At 39.8% G+C, this 20,218-nt stretch overlaps 1 protein-coding gene across 2 annotated transcripts in view; it reads left to right on the top strand.

The window, feature by feature from the left end:
• The first annotated feature begins 566 nt into the window (after positions 1-566).
• Positions 567-20,218, top strand: part of iqgap2 (IQ motif containing GTPase activating protein 2) — a 37,681-nt gene continuing 18,029 nt past the window's right edge. Inside the window, exons 1-13 of one of the 2 annotated variants that reach the window (XM_014414018.3) lie at positions 567-681; positions 787-951; positions 4,006-4,105; positions 9,526-9,682; positions 10,068-10,145; positions 12,405-12,481; positions 16,732-16,799; positions 17,554-17,667; positions 17,792-17,970; positions 18,956-19,043; positions 19,256-19,419; positions 19,693-19,780; positions 19,999-20,162. In XM_014414018.3, the coding sequence (XP_014269504.3) occupies positions 906-951; positions 4,006-4,105; positions 9,526-9,682; positions 10,068-10,145; positions 12,405-12,481; positions 16,732-16,799; positions 17,554-17,667; positions 17,792-17,970; positions 18,956-19,043; positions 19,256-19,419; positions 19,693-19,780; positions 19,999-20,162 (1,323 nt within the window). In that variant the 5' untranslated portion in view covers positions 567-681; positions 787-905. Of the gene's footprint in view, positions 952-4,005; positions 4,106-9,525; positions 9,683-10,067; positions 10,146-12,404; positions 12,482-16,731; positions 16,800-17,553; positions 17,668-17,791; positions 17,971-18,955; positions 19,044-19,255; positions 19,420-19,692; positions 19,781-19,998; positions 20,163-20,218 lie in introns of both variants that reach the window. The other variant, XM_014414017.3, reaches the window with a different exon arrangement.

Below are 20,218 nucleotides of genomic sequence, written 5' to 3'. Positions count from 1 at the left end.
GTACCGGTCCGTGAGTCATTTGGTACCGGGCCGCGAGAGTGAGACTCGGGTGTGAAATGTATGGTTTTCAGGGGTTTTATCGGTTTTTAGCGTTATTTTGTTATCGTTTTTTCGTTAACTTGGTTTTCCTGGGTCTTTTCACGTGTGTTATGAATAAATCTTATTTTTTTCGGTACCGGTCACCGGTACTAGTTTTATTTTGTTGTATTTATCCACGACACCTTAAAGGCCGGTCCGTGAAAATATTGTCGGGCACAAACCGGTCCGTGGCGCAAAAAAGGTTGGGGACCGCTGGTTTATATGTCTTGTGGCATCAACTTTGCATACAAAAGCGAAACCTGAACTTTTATGCAAATTAGAGGACGTTAAAAAAAAACCCTGTAAAGACACACCCAAGGCAGGGTTGTCTAAGAGAAAAAAAAACATTAAAATAACAAATAATGAAAGCACCAGGCAGAATTAAACATTCACAATTTACCATCTTAAAAATTAAAATAATAATAATACTAATAAAAACAGTTAAAGCTCTGCCCAGACTCACCTTATCACCAGCAGGTGGTGCAAGGTGCTAAAGCTCCGTCAGCGTTCCCGTCAATCATTGCAGCTCAGAGCTGAGCGGGGCAAGAGCACCGACCAGGAGCACTTTGTTCAGGAGGCACCACAAGCTGTGCACACCATGGGGTTCGTCTGCTGCAAGGCACAGTTAGCACTTTCATGAAACTTCTGGACACAGCTGTGCCTATTTTTTTCTCTCCATATACATCACTATTATTTTTCTTCCCCCAGTTACCAGTTAGTTTATTCACATCTGTATCTGCCGAGAGGCGCGGTCGCCGGGTAACTTCAACGTTAACTTAAGTTATTTCCAGTTGAGACGAGTTCACGGGTGGAGGAAACGAGGCAGGATGTACCATGAAGAGACCGCAGCGTTACACAGGCCACGCTATGGAAGTAAGTGAGATCGTGTTTGATTGTTTTAGAGCTAAAAAAGCTACTGACTCCTACCCCAACGTGGGTTGGTTGCGAGGATGAGGACGAGCTAACGTTTCGGTGCCTTCGCGGGGATGTTTGCTGAGCAACAGGTGGGTGAGCTGCACCACTAGCTGCGGGATACCTTCAGTAGGTGTGGCTGGCCCTGACGGTGCGCTTAAAATGCGGATGAAGAGTGGCTATTAGAGGTTTTAGGTGAAAGAAACCACATCCTGGATGCTTCAATAATACTACTAATAGTTATTTGAGACCTAGTTTTCTCCCCTCGCCTCTCACAGGTGGCCCTAAACGCAGCACAATGATTTTTTAATCTGTTTATTTGACAGTGGACGCCAACATAAGGCGTTTTTCTCACAGGTTAACCATTAACTTGAGCTTTCTGCTGCCGCTGTCACATGTGCAGCCTAACCCCGTGAGCACGCCAAGAATTTAACCGAGTCCACTGACAATAAACACAGGTAGGTTTACTGTAGATAGCATGTCTGTGGGCAAAGTACAGCTTTGAGAATAGGCAGTATTACCCCCAGTGCTGTTTTTTTTTTCTTCTTCTTTCTGTAGCATCTGACTTGAATCATTATATTTTATTGATCATATCTTGCTACTGTGAATCAATAAGAAGTGTGTCTCCAGATAAGAGAGAGTAGTATGCTGCAAACTCTCTAAGATATGGGTCCAAACAAGTCCAAATTTGTTGGCCCCAAATCACAAAGTTGTCCTTCAACTGCGCTTTAATTTGCAAGTGCTGCTGTGGGACCCCGAGGCAAATCTATTCATGTATTTCATACTGACCTGAGTTTATTGATTTGGCTTGGATACAATGGATGAACCAAAAAAAAAAAAAAAACACAAAGCCTCCCTTGAATCGTAGCCCGCCAAAAGGTTGCGTAGAATAACCCTGCAGCTAAACAAAAGCATGAGTCATAATCACAGGGACTATAACTCAGGTCCGGTGATCTTGTGACACACAAAAGCAACAGACCCATCCTGATAGTTAAATATAACACAGTGCAAGAGCGTAGACAGGCTCTTCCAGGAAGTGTGTGAGTGTGTCACTAGAGGTAGTGTGTAATGGCTGCGCTGGGGCTTCTGTGCCTGACATACGTTTTCATCTGCATCTGTCTTCTGCACAGCTGGACCACAACTCTGTGGTTGGACCCTTGGATGCGGTGCTCAAGAGACTAGAAAACATTTCGCCTAAATAGCGGGACAATTACGTCTGTAGAGATGTGGTTGGCCCGTGCTTCTCCTCGCATGCGAGTATTATTTGCCAAGCCTCTGCTGAGACTTGGCGAACAAATGTCTCTGCAGGTGGCTGTTGAATAGACAAGTTTAACAGAGTGTGCTTTAGAGTTTTAAAATATTCAGGCTAGAAAAGGGTTTAATGACCTACATATGAAGTTGGTTTGGCATGATTGGTAGAATATATGCAATGTGGGCATAAAATTGAACAAAACTACAGTAAAGTCAGGATTCTAAACTGGCTTTTGTAGCTTTTGTTTTAGGATCTCTGTGAATAGAAAAGTTTGCACTTGGCCCAGGTGTGCAGAAGCTCCACTGCCATGAGTTTGATGTCACTGTTTAGCAATGCGAACCTTTCTGAAACACATCTCAGCACTGATGGATGTAAAAGTCCAGCTAGGGACAAATTAGCAATATATGTAAACTCTCTGTGCAGCACATCAGCTTCACGCTCTGTATTGGAACTGCTGCGTGCTAAACGACATTGTCCCTATCAAATAAATTAAATTTTAATTTAATTTAATAATGACATCAATGGAACTTGAGAGGATATGCTCTAGTTTGTCTATTAGCCAGTGCTGATATTTTTTGTCTGTCTTGTTTTTTTTGTTTTGTTACTTATTTAAGAATCACATAAATCTAGTGTAATTAAGTCTTTTCTTTTAAGTCATCAGACAGTCTTTGTGTAGTTAGCCGGCTCAACATTGATATGTCACAAAAGGAAAGGGAAAAAATTGGCTACTGACACTGGCGGATGTTGTTATTTTCTGTTATTTCTTATTTCCCATCTTATAGGTAACTTAGTGGTTGCAGATTATGGCAAAACCATCTTTAAAAAAGAGTCATGTTAAACAGTTCCTAGAGGCTTACATCTGCAGGGCACCTGGCTTTATTTTACACTCGCAGAAACCTGCGAGTAAAAACTGTGCCTGTCCACGTGTACCATCAGCTGCTAGCCTGTATTTAAATGAAAAGGGAAAGATCTGTTCGTAAAAGGAGCCCCATAGCTTGAGATTTTCCCTTTTACTCAGCCAGAAATAAATAGATTTGATCGGATTAGAGCTGGTTAGGGAGTACGGCGTGGGGTGGGGTCTCGTTAAGCTGCAGGTGAAGGTCAGCTCTCAGCAGAAGTCACTTGTCAGATCGGCACCCCGCCAAAGCCAGTTTAAAAACCATAAAATAAAAAGACTATTTCATCTCTCACGGCAGGGTTTACTGAAGCATGAAGTGGAGTTTTTAAACACATCAGCTCATAGTAATTAAAAAAAAGACTTATTTTTATGTATGTTTGGTATCAGCCCTTCTGTTCAGGTGCCGTTTTAACCTATACCTTCAATGTTAGTGTAATAAAACACCATCCTCGAGGAGACCGCTTTCTGTGGTACTGATTCTTTACAACCTGGAGGGAGACTGTGAAGACCCTCCCGATGTGTGTCACGGTTGCGAGTGCAACTTTTGCTGTGCCGTGTTTAAAATAACCTTGTGTATGCAAAAATGTTGTCATGCTTGTGACAACTTCCTGTATTGAGTATGACGCACACATGATGATCTTGGTGTTGGTTAGAGCTAAAAAAAATACCAGTGACACAGCTCCTAAGGAGGCCCGAGCTATAGTTAAGTATTAGCTTGACCTGTTCTTGTGCAGCTTTATGAAACAACCCTTTTCAACTGTAATTAAGAACAATAAGAATGGACAACACACTATGGAGTATGTTGCATAATGAAAAACGATGACAGTGATATAATCATAAGTGTTTTTTGTTTTTTTTCTTCCAGCCATTCAGGATGATGAGAGGTTGTCAGCAGAAGAGATGGATGAGAGGAGGCGGCAGAACATCGCCTACGAGTACCTGTGTCACCTAGAAGAAGCCAAACGGTAAGGTGGGCGTTAGATGGAGGGAGAAGCATTGTGCAGACAAAAGCCAGTTGCTTTTCTTTGTATTGTTTGCCTTGTCACAGTTCACACGGCATCTAGGATTTAAGTTGGGTGTGCTCTTGGTCAATCATTAGTTCTGTTTAATGTTTTTATACAAAGGTTTATGTGTTTAATGAACAGGAAATGGTTGTGAAATAAAGGAATGGAGTGAAAGTGAGGGCAGTCTTATGAGTAAGAGAGCAAATGTGTGTGGTTAACAGTGTTTGTAGTATTATGAAGCTGCAATGGTGGATAAAGGCTGAATCATCGTGGATGCAACATGATGACATGGAGGTGTAAACATTCCTAAGAGCACGTGTGATTAAATCTGGGGTGGTGCTGACTGAGTGGAAAGAGTGGCTCGTTATCCACTGTACTCTCATCTTAGCTTTTTTTTTTCTCTAAAAGCTGAAATTATTTATTTATTTAAAAAAAAAAGAAGAAAAAGCTGTTTTCCAAAGCAAGCACAAATCTGATGAAGAGTCTTTGAGGTGCCTTAGCAAACCTGAAAGCGAACCACTTCCTGTCTTCTTCATGTTGGCATCCATCTGAACGGAAGAGGAAGTCTGATCATGTTTCTTCTAACACAGATTTGATAACCACACCCAGTCCCCAAGAGAGTATTTTCTTGGAGTCACTTTTCAGCTTAAATCCATTGCAGTCACTGTGGCCGAGTGTCGACTGCACATTTGCTTTACGTCCACATGCCCTCAGAGATTTGTTTCCCAGCTGAACTTTGACCCTGTAAAGACTGTTTGAATAGCCTATATTATCTGCTTATGACACAAGAGAGTTTAAGGATTTACAATAAGACTTAACTGAACACAGCTTCAGGCTTTCATCATAATCTGGTCACACCAATATGATGACACTTCAGTCTTTTTATAGCTGACAGGAAACACTTTAGCAGAAGGTATACTGAACTGCATAGAGAACTTTTAGTGGGAAAGTTTTTGTATTAATACACCAGGTTAGCCTTTAAAAATACTATATTTAACTTTCTCAGTTTCCCTTTTAGCTTCCCCTTATTTAATCCTGGAGCTTGTGACACCTTTCAGCCATTGAATTGCACCTCCATTCTTTGAAATGTGTCAAGTTAGATTAGGATTAAGACAGACCTTTAACAAAGCTGTAAACCACAGAGGGCAGGGGATTAGGTTCTGGTCTCTGGAGTCAGGTGTAAGCAGTCACTGAAGTCAAGCAACCATGAGTAAGCAACCCAGTACACCTGAAGGCACAGTTTAATTAGCCCCCTTTTTAACAGTGGTAAAAACCAGTAAGGTTGGTGTCAGCAGATGACCCAGCATGCCTAACATGCCCGGGATCCTGAAGCTGCAGCAATTTCCCAATTTGTCATTTTAAACATTTTATTTACATGTCGTCTGTATAAAAGCCTAATGGGACAATTGGACAGACAAAAAACTGGAATCTTTCTGCAGCAAAGGGACTCAAAGGAAAAAAAACAAACAAACAGCTGGTGGGGTCAGTGACATTGTTATCTCTGACAGCATGTGGGATGGACAGACATGCTTTGTTTTAACAGTGCTTTGCTTGCAGTGCCTAATTAGTTTAGGTCAAACTCATAAAGGTTTAACTACCTGAATTGTTTCTGTTGTATGTTGCACATTAACTCGCACCTTAAATGAAACATCTGCTAATATTTCACAGGACGATTGCTTCATTTTAGCCAGACTTTTTTTTTTTTAAACATCTATCAACTGACAAGAACGGATGTCAGTTAATAGACCCTCCCCCTCCCTCTCCCCAATTCACACACACAGTTGCACAGAAGTTTCTGGAAGGAGACCTTGTACTCTCACCACAGAGTAAACAAATGGTGGTTTACATTTGTAGTTTTTCTGGATTGGGAGCTTTCTTGTTTGCTTTGATGCAGGATCACTTGGAGGCCTAAATTGTCATGTTTGCTTTTTAGTTAACAGCATTACCCTAATCTTTGGATACATTTTAGCCTGAGATGTAAAATAAAATTCTGTATTTACAGACACACTGGCACACACAAAGACAACTCATGACATGCATGACTAAGCTCCATGACGTAAGCTTCCCAAAGCCACTGTTCAGTCAGAAATGCTGAAGCTGAAAGCAAAAGAGGATGGTAATCATGTGTTGAGGTGGGATAGACCTTTGTTCTAGAGTCCTGAAAGCTCTATTTTGTTTTAGCACTGTGAGCCACAGATTGGACAATAACAGGAAGGGATTTTTTTGGAGGGCTGTAAACAGCATCACCAGTTTGTCCTGCGTCAGGAGACAAGTTCTCCCGTCATTGTTTTAAGCACAGGATGTTCCTGCATCATGTGTTCATGCACTAGTTGGATTTCTTTCTTTCTCTGTAATCTGAATATCAAATATACTTGCTGTTAATTAATATGCTGCTTTTTTTGCACAAGATTTTCAAGTCATTTATTTTGTCAGATGGGCTTTGTTTGTGAGGCTTTGTGCAATAGCACAACACTAATAGGACTGCACAGTATGTGGAAAATCTGTAAGCTTAGGTGCAGGGAGGTAGTGAGAGCTCTCTAATCTCCCTGTAGGCAATTTGAAGCAAACAAACAGTCCTGTATAATATCAATCCATTCCATGCATCCATTCAATCATTCATCCTAACCAGGCCAACCGTTCATGCTCACATTCAAACCTGTGGCCAGTACAGAGTAACTGGTTAGGAGTAATTTAACTTGCACGTCTTTTGACTTTGTGTGGGCAGCTGGGATATCTGAAGAGAACCCACGCGGGGTGGAAGAAGCGGCAGGTTTAGATGCTACTTTGTTTCTGTTGTGTTAGAGCTATTGAAGAGGGGAAAAGCATCTTAAAACAACTGTGCCTAAATCATTTGATGACCGGAAAAGGATGAGTGCATCGAGTGTATAATTAAAAAGATTTTTCTTATTGGTGGGATTTAAGTTAGGGGTTAGGGTTAGGCATTCGCTTTTAAAAATAAAGGGATAGCTATAGCATTGTTTAAGATTATTATACAAATGTTTGTTCCTCATGGTTATAGCCTGCACACTCCTGTGTGTGTGTGTGTGTGTGTGTGTGTGTGTGTGTGTGTGTGTGTGTGTGTGTGTGTGTGTGTGTGTGTGTGTGTGTGTGTGTGTGTGTGTGTGTGTGTGTGTGTGGGGTTGGTTGTTGTCCTTGTCCTTAATGTGCTGACAGATAATTTGCCACACTGAATCCTTGAAGCACCCACGCAGCCTTAATTAACCAAAACAAGATGTCCTCTGCATGCATGTGGGAAGTAATGCTTTGCTGCTTTTGTTAAGCCTGAAAGGAGGCAGGAGTTGTTGGTATAAATAAAACCCGTAACTGAAACATGACCAGGTTAGATGGCTGCGTGCTGTACACTGTAAATTCAGTGTATGGGGATGAGCAAACAGCTAATAAATTACACACACATTTCTTTTACTTTGTAACATCCAGGACAGGAGACCATAACAGTAAATTTAGTGTCACTTGTAAGCAGTCAGATAATGTGTAACAGACGTCCTCGATCATGATGATTCACCATGCTCACAAATCATTCACTAGTTCTTTGGAATAGGTTTTTCCTGATGTCCCTGGAAATAGTCTGGCAGAGACTGCGTTCCTGAAGGCTTTGCTAAACCTCTCAAAGGGAAATTACATCAGCATAAAAGGAGGGCAAGTTAATTCTGATATAAACTGTATATTTTTCTATTCAGTTATTCGTTTGCACCTTTCTCAAAACCTCTGCCATCCTCTAGAGAATAAAATGTGATCTTTTCCATCGTTACACACTTTTTTTCTTGCCAAAATGCAACTTTTAAACTTTATCCGTAGTGCTGTTTTAAATTTAGACGATTTAAAATAGTATTAGGTTGCTTTAATTAATGTTTTTCCTTCATTGTTCCCCTGACTGGTCACCTCTAATCACACACTGGAAATGTGTGTGCAGCCCCCTTCCTAAAGCATGCTGGCCTCTGTGTGGGTGTTGCCTGTAACATTTGCCAGTTCCCTCACATAAACAGGCTACTTTGTTGCTCTGTTTAATCAAAAAACTTCAAGTTCATTTCAGCAGCAATGGCTTTTGTGAACTGTGTGTGTGTGTCTCTCTCTCTCTCTCTCTCTCTCTCTCTCTCTCTCTCTCTCTCTCTCTCTCTCTCTCTCTCTCTCTCTCTATATATATATATATATATATATATATATATATATATATATATATATATATATATATATATATATATATATTTTTTTTTTTTTTTGTGTGTGTGTGAGAGTTCAGCAGGTGTAGGGAAATTCAATATTGACTTGTTGACTGCACGTAGGCATTCAGCCACTTAATATCTGAACAGCACCCTATCAGATGTGTGGGTAAACAGACTAGTAACCATAGCAATGTTTAAGGGAAAGCAAGTTTAATTTAACTAGCGATGAAAATTAAAGGTTTTACTCTTAAGTGCATCCATAAAGTATTTAGAACCTTTCACTTGTTTTACATGGTCTATATTCAATATTCCATACTGAAAATGGGAAATTTAGAAGTTATTACAGACTCTTTCAGATTTTAAGCTCTGTCAAGTTAGTTAGGGATTGCCTGTAAACCACCATTTCAAGATCTCAGTTCAGGGATACAGCTGGACCATTCAAGGGCATCCAAAGTGTTATCCCTGAGATACTCTTACACCGTCTGGGCTGTGTGCCTAAGGTCACAGTCCTGTTAGATTTAAAAGGTTAATCACTCGTCCGGTCTGAAGTCCTTCGCACTCTGGAACAGGTTTTTCACCACCTTACTATCCTCTGTTCAGTCTTCCCTCACCTGTGACCACTTCTCTTGTCACTGCTCATGAAAAACAAACTTGTTGCTGCCACCATCATGTGTCAATGTTGGGATGATATTGTGCAGGAGATGAGCTGTCCCTGGTTTCCTCCATACACAGTGCTCAGAATTAAAGTCAAAGCAGTCAGTTCCATCAGACCTGCAAGTGTTGTTTATCACAGTTTGACTTGATTTTAACTGCAAAGAAAATGTTTAAATTCTGTTCTTGCGTTGCCATCATGTGGTATTAAGTGTAGATTAATGCGATAAAAGGAATTTAACAATTAATAGGTCAAAGAAAGTCAAGAGGTCACAATTATTATGTAGAATGCAATGCAAATGAGATGTTGCGTCAGTGTGATTTCCTGTGTACTAATGTTGTAGACTAGTCTCATTTTCTTCTTTATACTCTTTTAATCTGCAGTTTTACATCATTATGTCCTCTTCTCTATTTTATGTAATTGTCAACCATACTGAAAATCTCTGAGATTTAATTAACATCAGGCTGTTCATTGGGGTCTGTTTGGTTCCAAGAGATCAGTATGTGAGATGCACTTGACATCTGAGCTTCATATTTGTGTTTGCTCAGATGGATGGAGGCCTGCTTAGAGGAGGACTTGCCGCCTACCACAGAACTGGAGGAAAGACTTAGGAATGGGGTCTACCTTGGCAAGCTCGCCAATTTTTTTGCACCAAAAATGGTTTCAGAGAAAAGGATCTATGACCGAGATCAGTCCCGTTATAAGGTAAGGCTTCTCTTCTTTTACTGAACTTGTTTAAGAAAAGTCAATAAAAACTTTGAACTTTCAGATTGCATCATAAAAGGCAGAATGACTGTTTCCCAGGTACTTCCTGGCAGTTACAAGCAGTTTTAAACCGGAAAGAGGGAGATGTGACAGGCCAGTGTTGAGGGCTAACTGTAAGCTGTTGCAGCTGTTCTGCTGCTACACTAAAGTATAGATATGTTTGTACTTTGCCATATTATACTCAGGGCTCGATATGAGATTTGGCCATCAGACCAGCTCAGCTCTTGCACATAGTTTATGCTTTGTAATAAATCCTTAAATATAAATGCTCATTTTTTTTGCAGTTCATCCCTTTAAATATCTGTGCTTCTGTGGTTATCTTTAGAGTAAAGGACTGCACTTCAGACACACTGACAACACAGTGCAGTGGCTCAGAGCCATGGAGTCAGTGGGCCTCCCTAAGGTAAGGGGCTTGTACAGCTGTTGAAGACACTTTAAGTTCTCTTTCACATTTGTCACACTTTAAGTGGAACGATCTGAAATGCGAGAACATGACTGTTGAAGTTTGTAAGTGCATGATGTAAAAGAGAAAAAAGTTTGTATAGAAAGGTCCTATTTTTTATTTAAGACCATAACATATCTGAACACTGGCTTATGGTTTGTACTTGTTCATGTTAGAGATCAGAAACCACCATGGCACCTAATTTTTACCTCCAATCAATTATAATAAATGTGTAGGAGTAATGCTAGAACAGTATTACTCATATTTTATCATTTATAGCACAACACCAAAGACTGGAAATAAAAACATAAACTGCATCCTGGAAATAAGAATATGGTAAAGTTGTTATCTAGGGCTGGGCCATATTATACCGTTCACGGTAATACCGGTATAATGTTAGGCAACGATAGGAAAATGAAATATCGCGATAGAATATGAGTAAAACGCGCATGCGCAGTGCCTTTGTTTTCATACGCACATGGCCGATTGTTGAGTGAAACAGATGAACCAGAATTGGTTTGTAAAAATGGTGCAACTTCCGTGATGTGGAACTGGTTTGGTGTTTGTCCGTCAGATACACGACAAAGCACATTTTTTTGCAGAACATGCAAGCGGCCATCGTTATTGTCGTATTTGTCGGACTAAGATGCCCTTAAATCTGGGAGTAATCTGGGTCCTAAACTCCGTATACTTCAGGTCAAACGAACACTGCAGCATCACTAAGAGTTAAAAACTGTCTAAATTCTTTCATCTTTAATAAAACGATCAGCATTGCTGCTTTACCAGGTGTAACTATGAAGTTTAACTTCCAGGCATCCATGAAAACAAAATGTATTACATTTAACGGAGTTAGAAGCTAGCAGGAAGCTAGCGGAAGTTAGCTCGCTAGTTTCGCTAGTTACCTAAGCATGATATAGCATGTTCTGACTGAGAGATTTCTGAAAAAAATCAAACGTACAGCTCTGCTATCACTTCCAACATAAATGAAGACAGAAAACTAAACAGCAGTGACGTTTGTAGGGTTACTGAAGTTGGGCTAGCTGGTATATAATGATGTGCTACGTGATCGCTAGCGACACAGCTATGTTAGCATAACATAAACAGTGAAGCTGGAGGACGAACACTAACACTTTTCCACTTATAAAAGTTAACGTTAAGGTTCCTCATGGTTAGAGACAAATGCAATCACATGGCAGGATGCTGTAAAAGGACCAATCTTCAGTCAGGAGAACAACTGAGATAATCCGTCCACAATACGAGGTTAGTCATTAGTATACTGCAACAACATGGGAATAGAGCCGCTGCCAGAGAATTCAACATTAATGAATCAATGGTACAGAATTGGAGGAAGCAAGAATAATGAGTTTAATAAAGTTTGATTTATCTGACTGCTTTGTTTCGCTTAATGTGCCTTATAATCCCGTGCACCTTATGGTCCGAAAAATACGTACTGCACACTGCAGTTTAATGTTGCAAAGCACCTCTTTTTAACTTCAGTGGATATTATACATGGTTATGCTCAGGATATGTCAGCCCATTTCTACTGGAAATGCCTTTTGGTTAAACTTTCAGCAAGGAATTTGCATTTGCACTGTTACATTTTTATAAAGCTTTAATGTACATAAAAACCAGCTTCTTGTTTAAGTGAAAATAAATGGAAGGTTGTCTTTTTGCGCTAGTAATGTTGTGGAGTTGTATTTTGTCTCGCATCAATTATATCGTCAGTTATATCGTTATCGCAAATTTTCAAATATAGATCGTGATAAATATTTTTGGCCATATCGCCCTGCTCTATTGTTATCTACTACTGGCTTTTTCTAGTCTTCAGTTCATTTTTATTTCAAACATTTCAAACATGTGCCTTCACAGTCATTACAAAATATCGTTCCATTATTTGTTTGAAAAGGAGTAGGCAGAAGTATTTACTTATTTGTCCCTACCCCCTCAAGTTTTACCTCTCATTCATTTAATTTTCTTTTAGTCTTAATTTATTTATTTAAAATTACTTGCAGCTATTCCTACCTCTTAATTCAATGTTGATTTTAAATGCATCATTCGTGTGTTATTATCAAGATAATTATTGAGACAGAGCCCCCCCCCCCCAAAAAAAAAAAAAAAAAAGCAGGAACATGTGGTCCTGTTAAATTGTAGCAGAATGAAAAGTGTCAAGACCATGATAAAGAAGAGTGACTAATACCTGCTGGTGGTTTCTGCTTTCAGATATTCTATCCTGAGACGACAGATGTGTACGATCGCAAAAACATGCCCAAGGTGGTATACTGCATTCATGCATTGAGGTACGACTGAAAGGATCTATTTTGACAGCACAATTGGTCGCTCATCTGTTATCTTCATGTATGTGCAGTGGCTGGGTTCCCCTGGCTGAGTTCTCCTGAAGGATCTACACCTGAATGTTCAGTGTGGTTTCATTTCATGAAATGCAGACCTAAGTGTTGTCTTTGACCTAAAAACTATGTGGTGGTATCTGTCTGTTAGGGTTTAAACTATGAGCCAGGCCAGATTAGATTCAGGCAGCATTACATTTGTCTGTACAATGTTGCCTAATTAATGAATGCAATTTATAGTGTATATAAAAGATGTGCATAGTTTCCAAAGTGAAAAGCTGATTTAATACATGTGACTTTTGTCTGCATTCTTTCTAATCACCACCAGGGGGCAACTCATCTGGTTGTAAAAAATGTGGAAATTGAAGTTTCTCATGTGACTTCATGTGCACATTTCTGTCTGCCATACTGGACACGATGCAACCACCTGTTGCTAGGAAAGTTTCTTCCCTGACTGGTTGGTGGTGGTTCCTGGGGGTTTCTACCTGTTGATGAATGAAATTGGTTGCAAAAAAGGCGCTGCACCAAAAGTCACCTGTGATTTATTTGGATGCTAGCAGATTGCCACTGTTGTTGTTGTTGTTTTTTTCTTTTCTTTTTTTCCTTCTTTTTGTTTATTCAAATACTGGCTAACTACAAGCTGGAAATAGAGAAGAATTCCCCTTCATATTAAAAATTGTGCTTGTGGAAATATCTTTGCTACATTGCTGAGGCTTAAGTTTTAATTAAAAGGGAGCCTTCTCCATATCCAGTTTATCGCACTTTTCATTTGGAAGTGAACTATGACTGCTGCATTGTGCTAACAACCAAAACTATCATAAAGAGGACTTTTCTACATGGTTGAGGAAAACACGTTTTACCCTAGCAACAGGTGGTTGCCATGACTTTAGCAATCTTTTTTTTTTTTTTTTTTTTTTTTTTTTTTTTTCCATCGACTGCTATCAACCTCCAACAACCACTCCCAACCAGTGTTGGGAATTTTTCCCTTATGACCAGTGGTTGCCAGATGGTCATGGATGATCCAACATTGTCACCACGCTTGTCACATGTCCAAAATGGCAGAGAAGTTAATGTCACATGGTTAGTAGTCACATTTCTGCAAAACCTCGATATAAGTCAAATGCTCAGTTGATCCATGACCTCTTTCCGTGGTGTCTTGATGAACTAACGAAAACAACATCATGTTTACTTTGAGTTAAAAGGAGAATAAAGCAGGGAATGGATTAGGTTGGGACAACCATGTAACTGACAAGCCACTCTCCTAGCATGCAATAGCAAAGGTCAGAAGTGCACAGCTCAAGGCTTCCACACAAGATTATAGGTGATGTCATTGTGCCAAGTCCATACAATGTATACAGCGCAGCTGTAGATTATATGGACTAGTACATACTGTTTTCGCTAACATTTATTTATTTATTTAATTTGGATTGGGTTGTGTTGGACTAAACCAAACATTTTGGTTTGAATTGGAAATGAAGTGCTTATTTTGTATCTACAGACAGAATTTATCGACAGCTCATAAAACTACTATGCTTGTGGTCAGATGTTTACACATCATGATGGGAATGAATATCATGGTCATTTTAGGCTCTTGATTCCCTTAAACTGTTGTTTTTGTTTGTTTGTTTTTTTCTCCCAGGGTGGAATGATTGTACAGAATACGTTTTTAATGACTTTAAGAAAAATATAAAACGGTTGCACAAGTTTGAATTGTTTTAGGATATTATCTAATCCATGCCAGGTCAGAAATGCATACAGGCTCAAATGTGTAAACATATTCACCTATCTGTTGTAATAAGTAGTGCTGAAGGTTCAGTTTCTTCTAACTTGACAAAGCCAAGGCCTATTAACTTCATGGTCATGCTTTATTCAACTGGTAGCATAAAATAATTTGTCTGTCAGCACTCACTGGATTAACCAATGCTAAGAACAATGGGAAAGTCCAAGGAACTTGATGAAGATCAAAGAAGGAAAACTGTAGATTGACACAGGTTGGTAAGGTCTCTTGGAGCCATTTCTAAACAACTGCAGTTTCTAAGATCATCAGTTTAAACAACTGTATGCGAGTACAAGTTATTTTGATGTGTAACTGATTTGCCAATATTTAGAAGAAGACCCAAACTGTCACTGTCAGATGAAAGAAAATTGGTGAAAGCCCAGAAACCACAAAGGCTCAAGCCTGCCAAGAACTGGAAAATGCTGGAACAACAGTATCACCTGTTCACAGTGAAGTTGCATGACCATGGGCTGAGAAAATCAACACATTTAAGCTTTACTGAAACTTGAATATTGGACACAACTGATGATCCAAGAGGACAGTGTTTTAGAATGGGTAAAGCAGGCGTTAAACCTCTGGAATGGTCTTCCCAAAGACCCAAGCTCAACCTGATTGAAAATTTGTGGACTACACTTGAAAGCCAGGTTCATGCCAGAAATCCAACCAGTTAAAAATGAATTTGGTGAGTTCTGCTAAGAAGACTGGTCAAATATCCAGCCAGACTCATGCCAGAAGCTTGTTGATGGCTACCAAAAGTATCTGGTCATTGTGCAACTTGCCAAAGGGCATTTAATCAAATACTAGTGGGGCTGTATGTATGGATGTATGTATATATTTGTATTTACTTAATCTTCTTTTAGAGAAAATCCAAAATAATTTCAAACTTGTTGACGTGGTTGTTTTCTAAATTTAATTAAGATGTATGCTGTGCAATCATTCCCCCTGGAAAAAGAACAGTTCAAAAGGCTCATTAAAGAAATCATTCAAATCCCACAAATACCATGATATTCATGACCACGGTGAGCGTACGCAAACTTCTGACCACATTTGTACAGTGTGTCCATGAAGCTTAACCTCCAATCTATACATCAAAAGCAGAAGTGGTACTTAGTAAATGATATGAAACAGAAACTGGAAAACATTGTTTCTACTTTAGTAGCACAAGGAGGTTCTGTGTGTTACTTTAGATGTGCCATGCTGTATATATTATCCAGACTCTGTTATTGAGCTATAGACAGCTATATTCACTCTATACTATTAGTTGTAGTTTCAGTGTTTAACTTTACGTTTGCTTTCCTGTGAAAGGTTGGTGGTCTTTTTCCGTGGCTTGTGCGTCGCTGTAGGCCCTTGCTTACTTAGTCTAAATGACTGACTTTCTAAACCATCCAGTCAGCTAAGCACACATTTGGGGAGTGGTTATGGGAGCTGCCTGCCTTGTTTTCTCTGTTGTAGTGTTTTGGTGAGGTCCTTTGAGAATTGGGTTCCTTCCTCCCCTTATGCACACACGTGCTCTTCCTTCCTGCAAATCCAGTTCAAGCCCCACAAGTTCCCATTGAATGTTATTCCTCCTTAGGTACAATGCTGACCTCATAAGTAGATGTTTTAATTCTTCTCAGAGTGGTAGAGATTTGGAGAAGAAAAAAAAAAAAAAGGGAATCCACCAAGCTAGTCAGCTGATCGTCTTTAACCCCTGTGGCTGGTAATCAGCCACCTTCATTAACCCCAGTCAGCTGTTGTTGTGTTTGTATCCCAGACCGAATCAGTTGCCTGCATGTTGGAAAATTACCCTTTGTAAAAGCAGATTTTTTTAGATGGTCTCTTTCAAACCTCTCTGTGCCAAGGACAGAGTGCATCTTATGTTTACACATGCTGGGACCAAAGGGCAGAACAACCACTAGCTACTACAACTCCTTTATTCAGAGCTGTACTGATGCCAGACCTCCCTCGCCTCTGTCAGTGCGCCCCAGGGCAGCTGTGGCTACAATGTAGCTTGCCATCGCCAGTGTGTGAATGTGTGTGTGAATGACTGAATGTAGTGTGAAGCGCTTTGGGGTCCTTAGGGACTAGAAAAGCGCTATACAAATGCAGGCCATTTACCATTTAAGTATCTATAATTCATTGCCAGTTACCCAGTACCTGCCGGAAGATGAAAGTTTTATGAAGTTTCCAGTCACCTCCTTGTTAAATTTATCTGCTAGGTAGTGCAGGGAGTCTGCTTAGTGTTGTCACAGTGCTTATTGTAATTTGAGACAGTGCTACCCCCTTGTGGTGTAAGTGTGACACTGCAGAGAAGACGATACCGAAGCGATCTTGATCGAAAAAATAAATAGTTTTATTTTCATGGTATGATCTACAGTGTTTTGTATCGCTTATTTTTTGCACAACTCTTACATCGTATGTGTTTGTGTCTTTTTTTTTTTTCCAGCTTGTACTTGTACAAACTGGGAATTGCACCACAGATTCAAGACCTTCTAGGGAAAGTGGACTTCACAGGTAACCATCTACCATATAAATTACCTGAAAGTGAAACATAGCACAAACCTTATAACGCACAATATCATTCATACTACATTCATATTATTAGTCCAGCATCACTTTGCTTGTTAGTCCTCACGTGATGGTACAACACAACACGGTTCCCATGTGTTCTTCATGTTATAGCAGAATTTTATGACCAATGGTTCATTACCAGAGATCAGGCTCTTATCACTAGTGATGATCATCCACTCAAGTAATGGGACCATAAATGGAACAATTTATAAATTGCAGCTGCCCTAAAAGCAGGACGATGACCTTGAAGGGGAAATTGGATTTAAAAAGTGGGGGATAGCTTTTTATGGGGCAAGGCCCTGAACCTTTTGATGGCACCTCGTGTGTACCCATGTTCTCCTGCAAGCAACTGTCATGGTGCTCTAAGAGCAACATGTCTTCATCTTAATTTTCCTCTAACAAAGGACATTTACTCTCCTCATGTGTGGTGTGAGGGGTCTGTTGTTCTAATATCACTTGATCATTTTTAACTAGTTTTTTGAATGTTATGAAATATTTATTTTAGGGTTTTGGCAGATTGATTTTAAGTCGTTGTTAGTGTTCTGATGCCCCATTTAACAGTTATACTGGTTAGAAATTTGTCCCAACTGTATGTTTTGTTGTTGTTGTTGTTGTTGTTGTTTTTATTTGTTTATTTTATTTTATTTTTCCAATGTGCCGTGTCGCAGCTGTTTCATGTCAGTAATGTGTTTTACAGAGGAAGAGATCAGTAACATGAGGAGTGAACTGGAAAAGTATGGCATTCAGATGCCAGCTTTCAGTAAAATTGGAGGTATCCTGGCCAATGAGCTGTCGATTGATGAAGCTGCCTGTGAGTGATCTTTTAACCTTGTGATCTTTTAACCACTCAGTTGTTTTTGACTGAAGTAAACGGAGTTATCTGATCTGATATGTGATATCCTCCACTAAATCCATGTTTTGTTTTTTTTCCTTAGTACATGCTGCTGTGATTGCCATCAATGAAGCGGTTGATAGAGGTCAAGCATCTGTCACAATGGGAGCCCTGAACAATCCTAACGCAATGCTGAGGAACACACAGGAACCTCTGGCCCAAGAATATCAGGACACACTGAGTCAGACCAAGTCTCGCAAGCGGGATCAGTCCTCAGGGAGGGTGAGAAGACAAACACTTCAGTGATCTCTTGGAGCTTTTTCCTTTTTATTTAGTATCTTAGCTGCAGGGCTAGCTCTACACTGGAGTCTTAATGCTTTAAAATGTAGCTGCATGCTAGAATAGACTGGACTGCTGAGTCATAAAACAGGTTGTGCTGTATCAGAGACTGAGAATAGGCAATTCTGATTGCTTACCAGCATACACTGAGGCAAAGGAATTATGAGTGTTATAAACACTCATAAGGTTTGTAATTTGGGAAAACATCATCTTGGAGAGGATCCATCAATATTTTCTATCGACTGTTCACACCTTGGTTTTAGAGCCACCGTTTGGTTTATAATTGTTTTTTAATTATTTTTTAGATGGAAAAAATAAAACAATGCAACTTTCTCATCTTCAGCCTTGTTAAAATTGTCCTCACCCCTTTAACCTGAACCAACCTTGAACCATGTAAGCAGGTTTGATTAAGTTACACCTCTTACTGCTGCTGAGGTTGACATGTTTTCTGTGTTCAAGAGCACACGTGCTGACCACAGACAGATTTTAAGAGCTGTATGTCTGAATGTAGTTTCTAGAAATTTCTGAATCATGTGTGTTATTTGAGACATTTTCCAAAGGAATATAAAGAAGTGTGATATGTATGTGGCAGCTATATTAACTCGAGAACTGCACGGACATCTGAAAATGGTTGCCTGCGCTGATGTGCTCTACAGGCTTTGCCAGCACATTCCAGTGACTGCATTGTAAGCTGTATTTACCTAACGCTCCACGCCATCCAGCACCTCTCCTCCCATTCTCTTTACAAACGCTGTGCAAACAGTAGCACTAGCTTTTCTTTTCTTTTTTTAATTGATATTACCACACCAATTTAAATGAGAATGGGAGGCAGTAAATACAACCTGCTAAAATATAGTGCGCTTTGTTTTTTTTTTAAACAATTATATGCATATAATGTGATTATATTTTCTTTGTCTCCCTCTGTTAGCGGTCCTCAGTTGCTGCTGAAGAAAGAGATGTTTATGAGGAGCTGCTGAATCAACAGGAAATCCAGACATGCATTGATCTTGTCAACAGTAAGAACTTCCCTATGTTTGCTTTACACACATTCTCACTTAAACACGGTCATGTGTCGCAGATGTTTTTGTCTTTGTGTGAGATGGGCCTTTATGGGTATTAGGTCTAAACATCTGTTAAATCAGATTATGCAGCACAATTACACAGTTAATCAAAACAATATTAAAGTTAAAAAGGATCTGCTCACTGTCTTTATTTTTCCTGTCTCCAGCCCAGGAAGCTATAAGGCAGGTGAATCATGCTGTGTCGAGCCAGGATCAAGCTGCTCTGCTGGCTGCGCTTAGGCTCAACGTGCTGGCCTTGCTCGGTGTTCAGGAGTCAAACAGCCGGTGGTATCTGGAACATTTTACCAACTACTGTCAGCATAAATCTAAGGTATACAGAGTCAGAGCTTGTTTGCTCAGTTGTTGGATTTAATTCCAGCAGTGTGTGTGAGAGAGAGAGAGAGATCCATATTTCAGACTTTGTGGTCTTCTTGTTATCCAAGCATTTGTTACAAGTGAGCAATGGCCTGCTTTCACATGAAATATCTAACTCCACCTTCAAATAATAAAAATAATCAAGTCATAATGCAAAGAAAAACGAGCCATTTCTTTAATGGGGTCTTTTTGGATATCTGCTTAGTGTAATCTAATGTTTCTTCTTCAGGAAGGTGGAAGGGTCCAGATTCTGGACAAGGAAGAGATTCAGCGAGTTGTCAGCTCCTGCAATGACTTTGCCGAAGCAGAGAAACGAAGTAAGTGGCTTTTGTAACTTCGGGCTGTTTACTAATGAGTTAAAATTCAAACTACCTAATCACCCAAATACGACTCATGATAAGTATTTAATATGGGTTCTTAAAGGTCCTTCAGAACATCATGTATAAGGTTGTACGAAATACTGTTTTCGTTCATTTGGGGAATTGATTCCAAGTTATAATGTAAAACACGACTTTGTTGTCATTTTCTTAATCAGAACTTGAAGCAGTTGCAAGAGTCAATACAGCCATTCGCCTGGGCAATGCTTTGGAAACAGTGGAGGAGCTGATGAACCCGGAGGCACAGCTGCCAATTGTCTACCAAACTGCTGCCAACCTCTACCAGGCTGAGCTTTTCAGTTTGCAGCTACAAGGGGGACGGGTGAGGCATGTTTCAGACTTTTACTCTGTGCACATGGATGTTGATGGGTATTGACA

This window comes from Maylandia zebra, linkage group LG12 (genome assembly GCF_041146795.1).
Source record: "Maylandia zebra isolate NMK-2024a linkage group LG12, Mzebra_GT3a, whole genome shotgun sequence".
Taxonomy (NCBI): Eukaryota; Metazoa; Chordata; class Actinopteri; order Cichliformes; family Cichlidae; genus Maylandia; species Maylandia zebra.
This window is presented reverse-complemented; position numbering and strand designations above follow the sequence as displayed.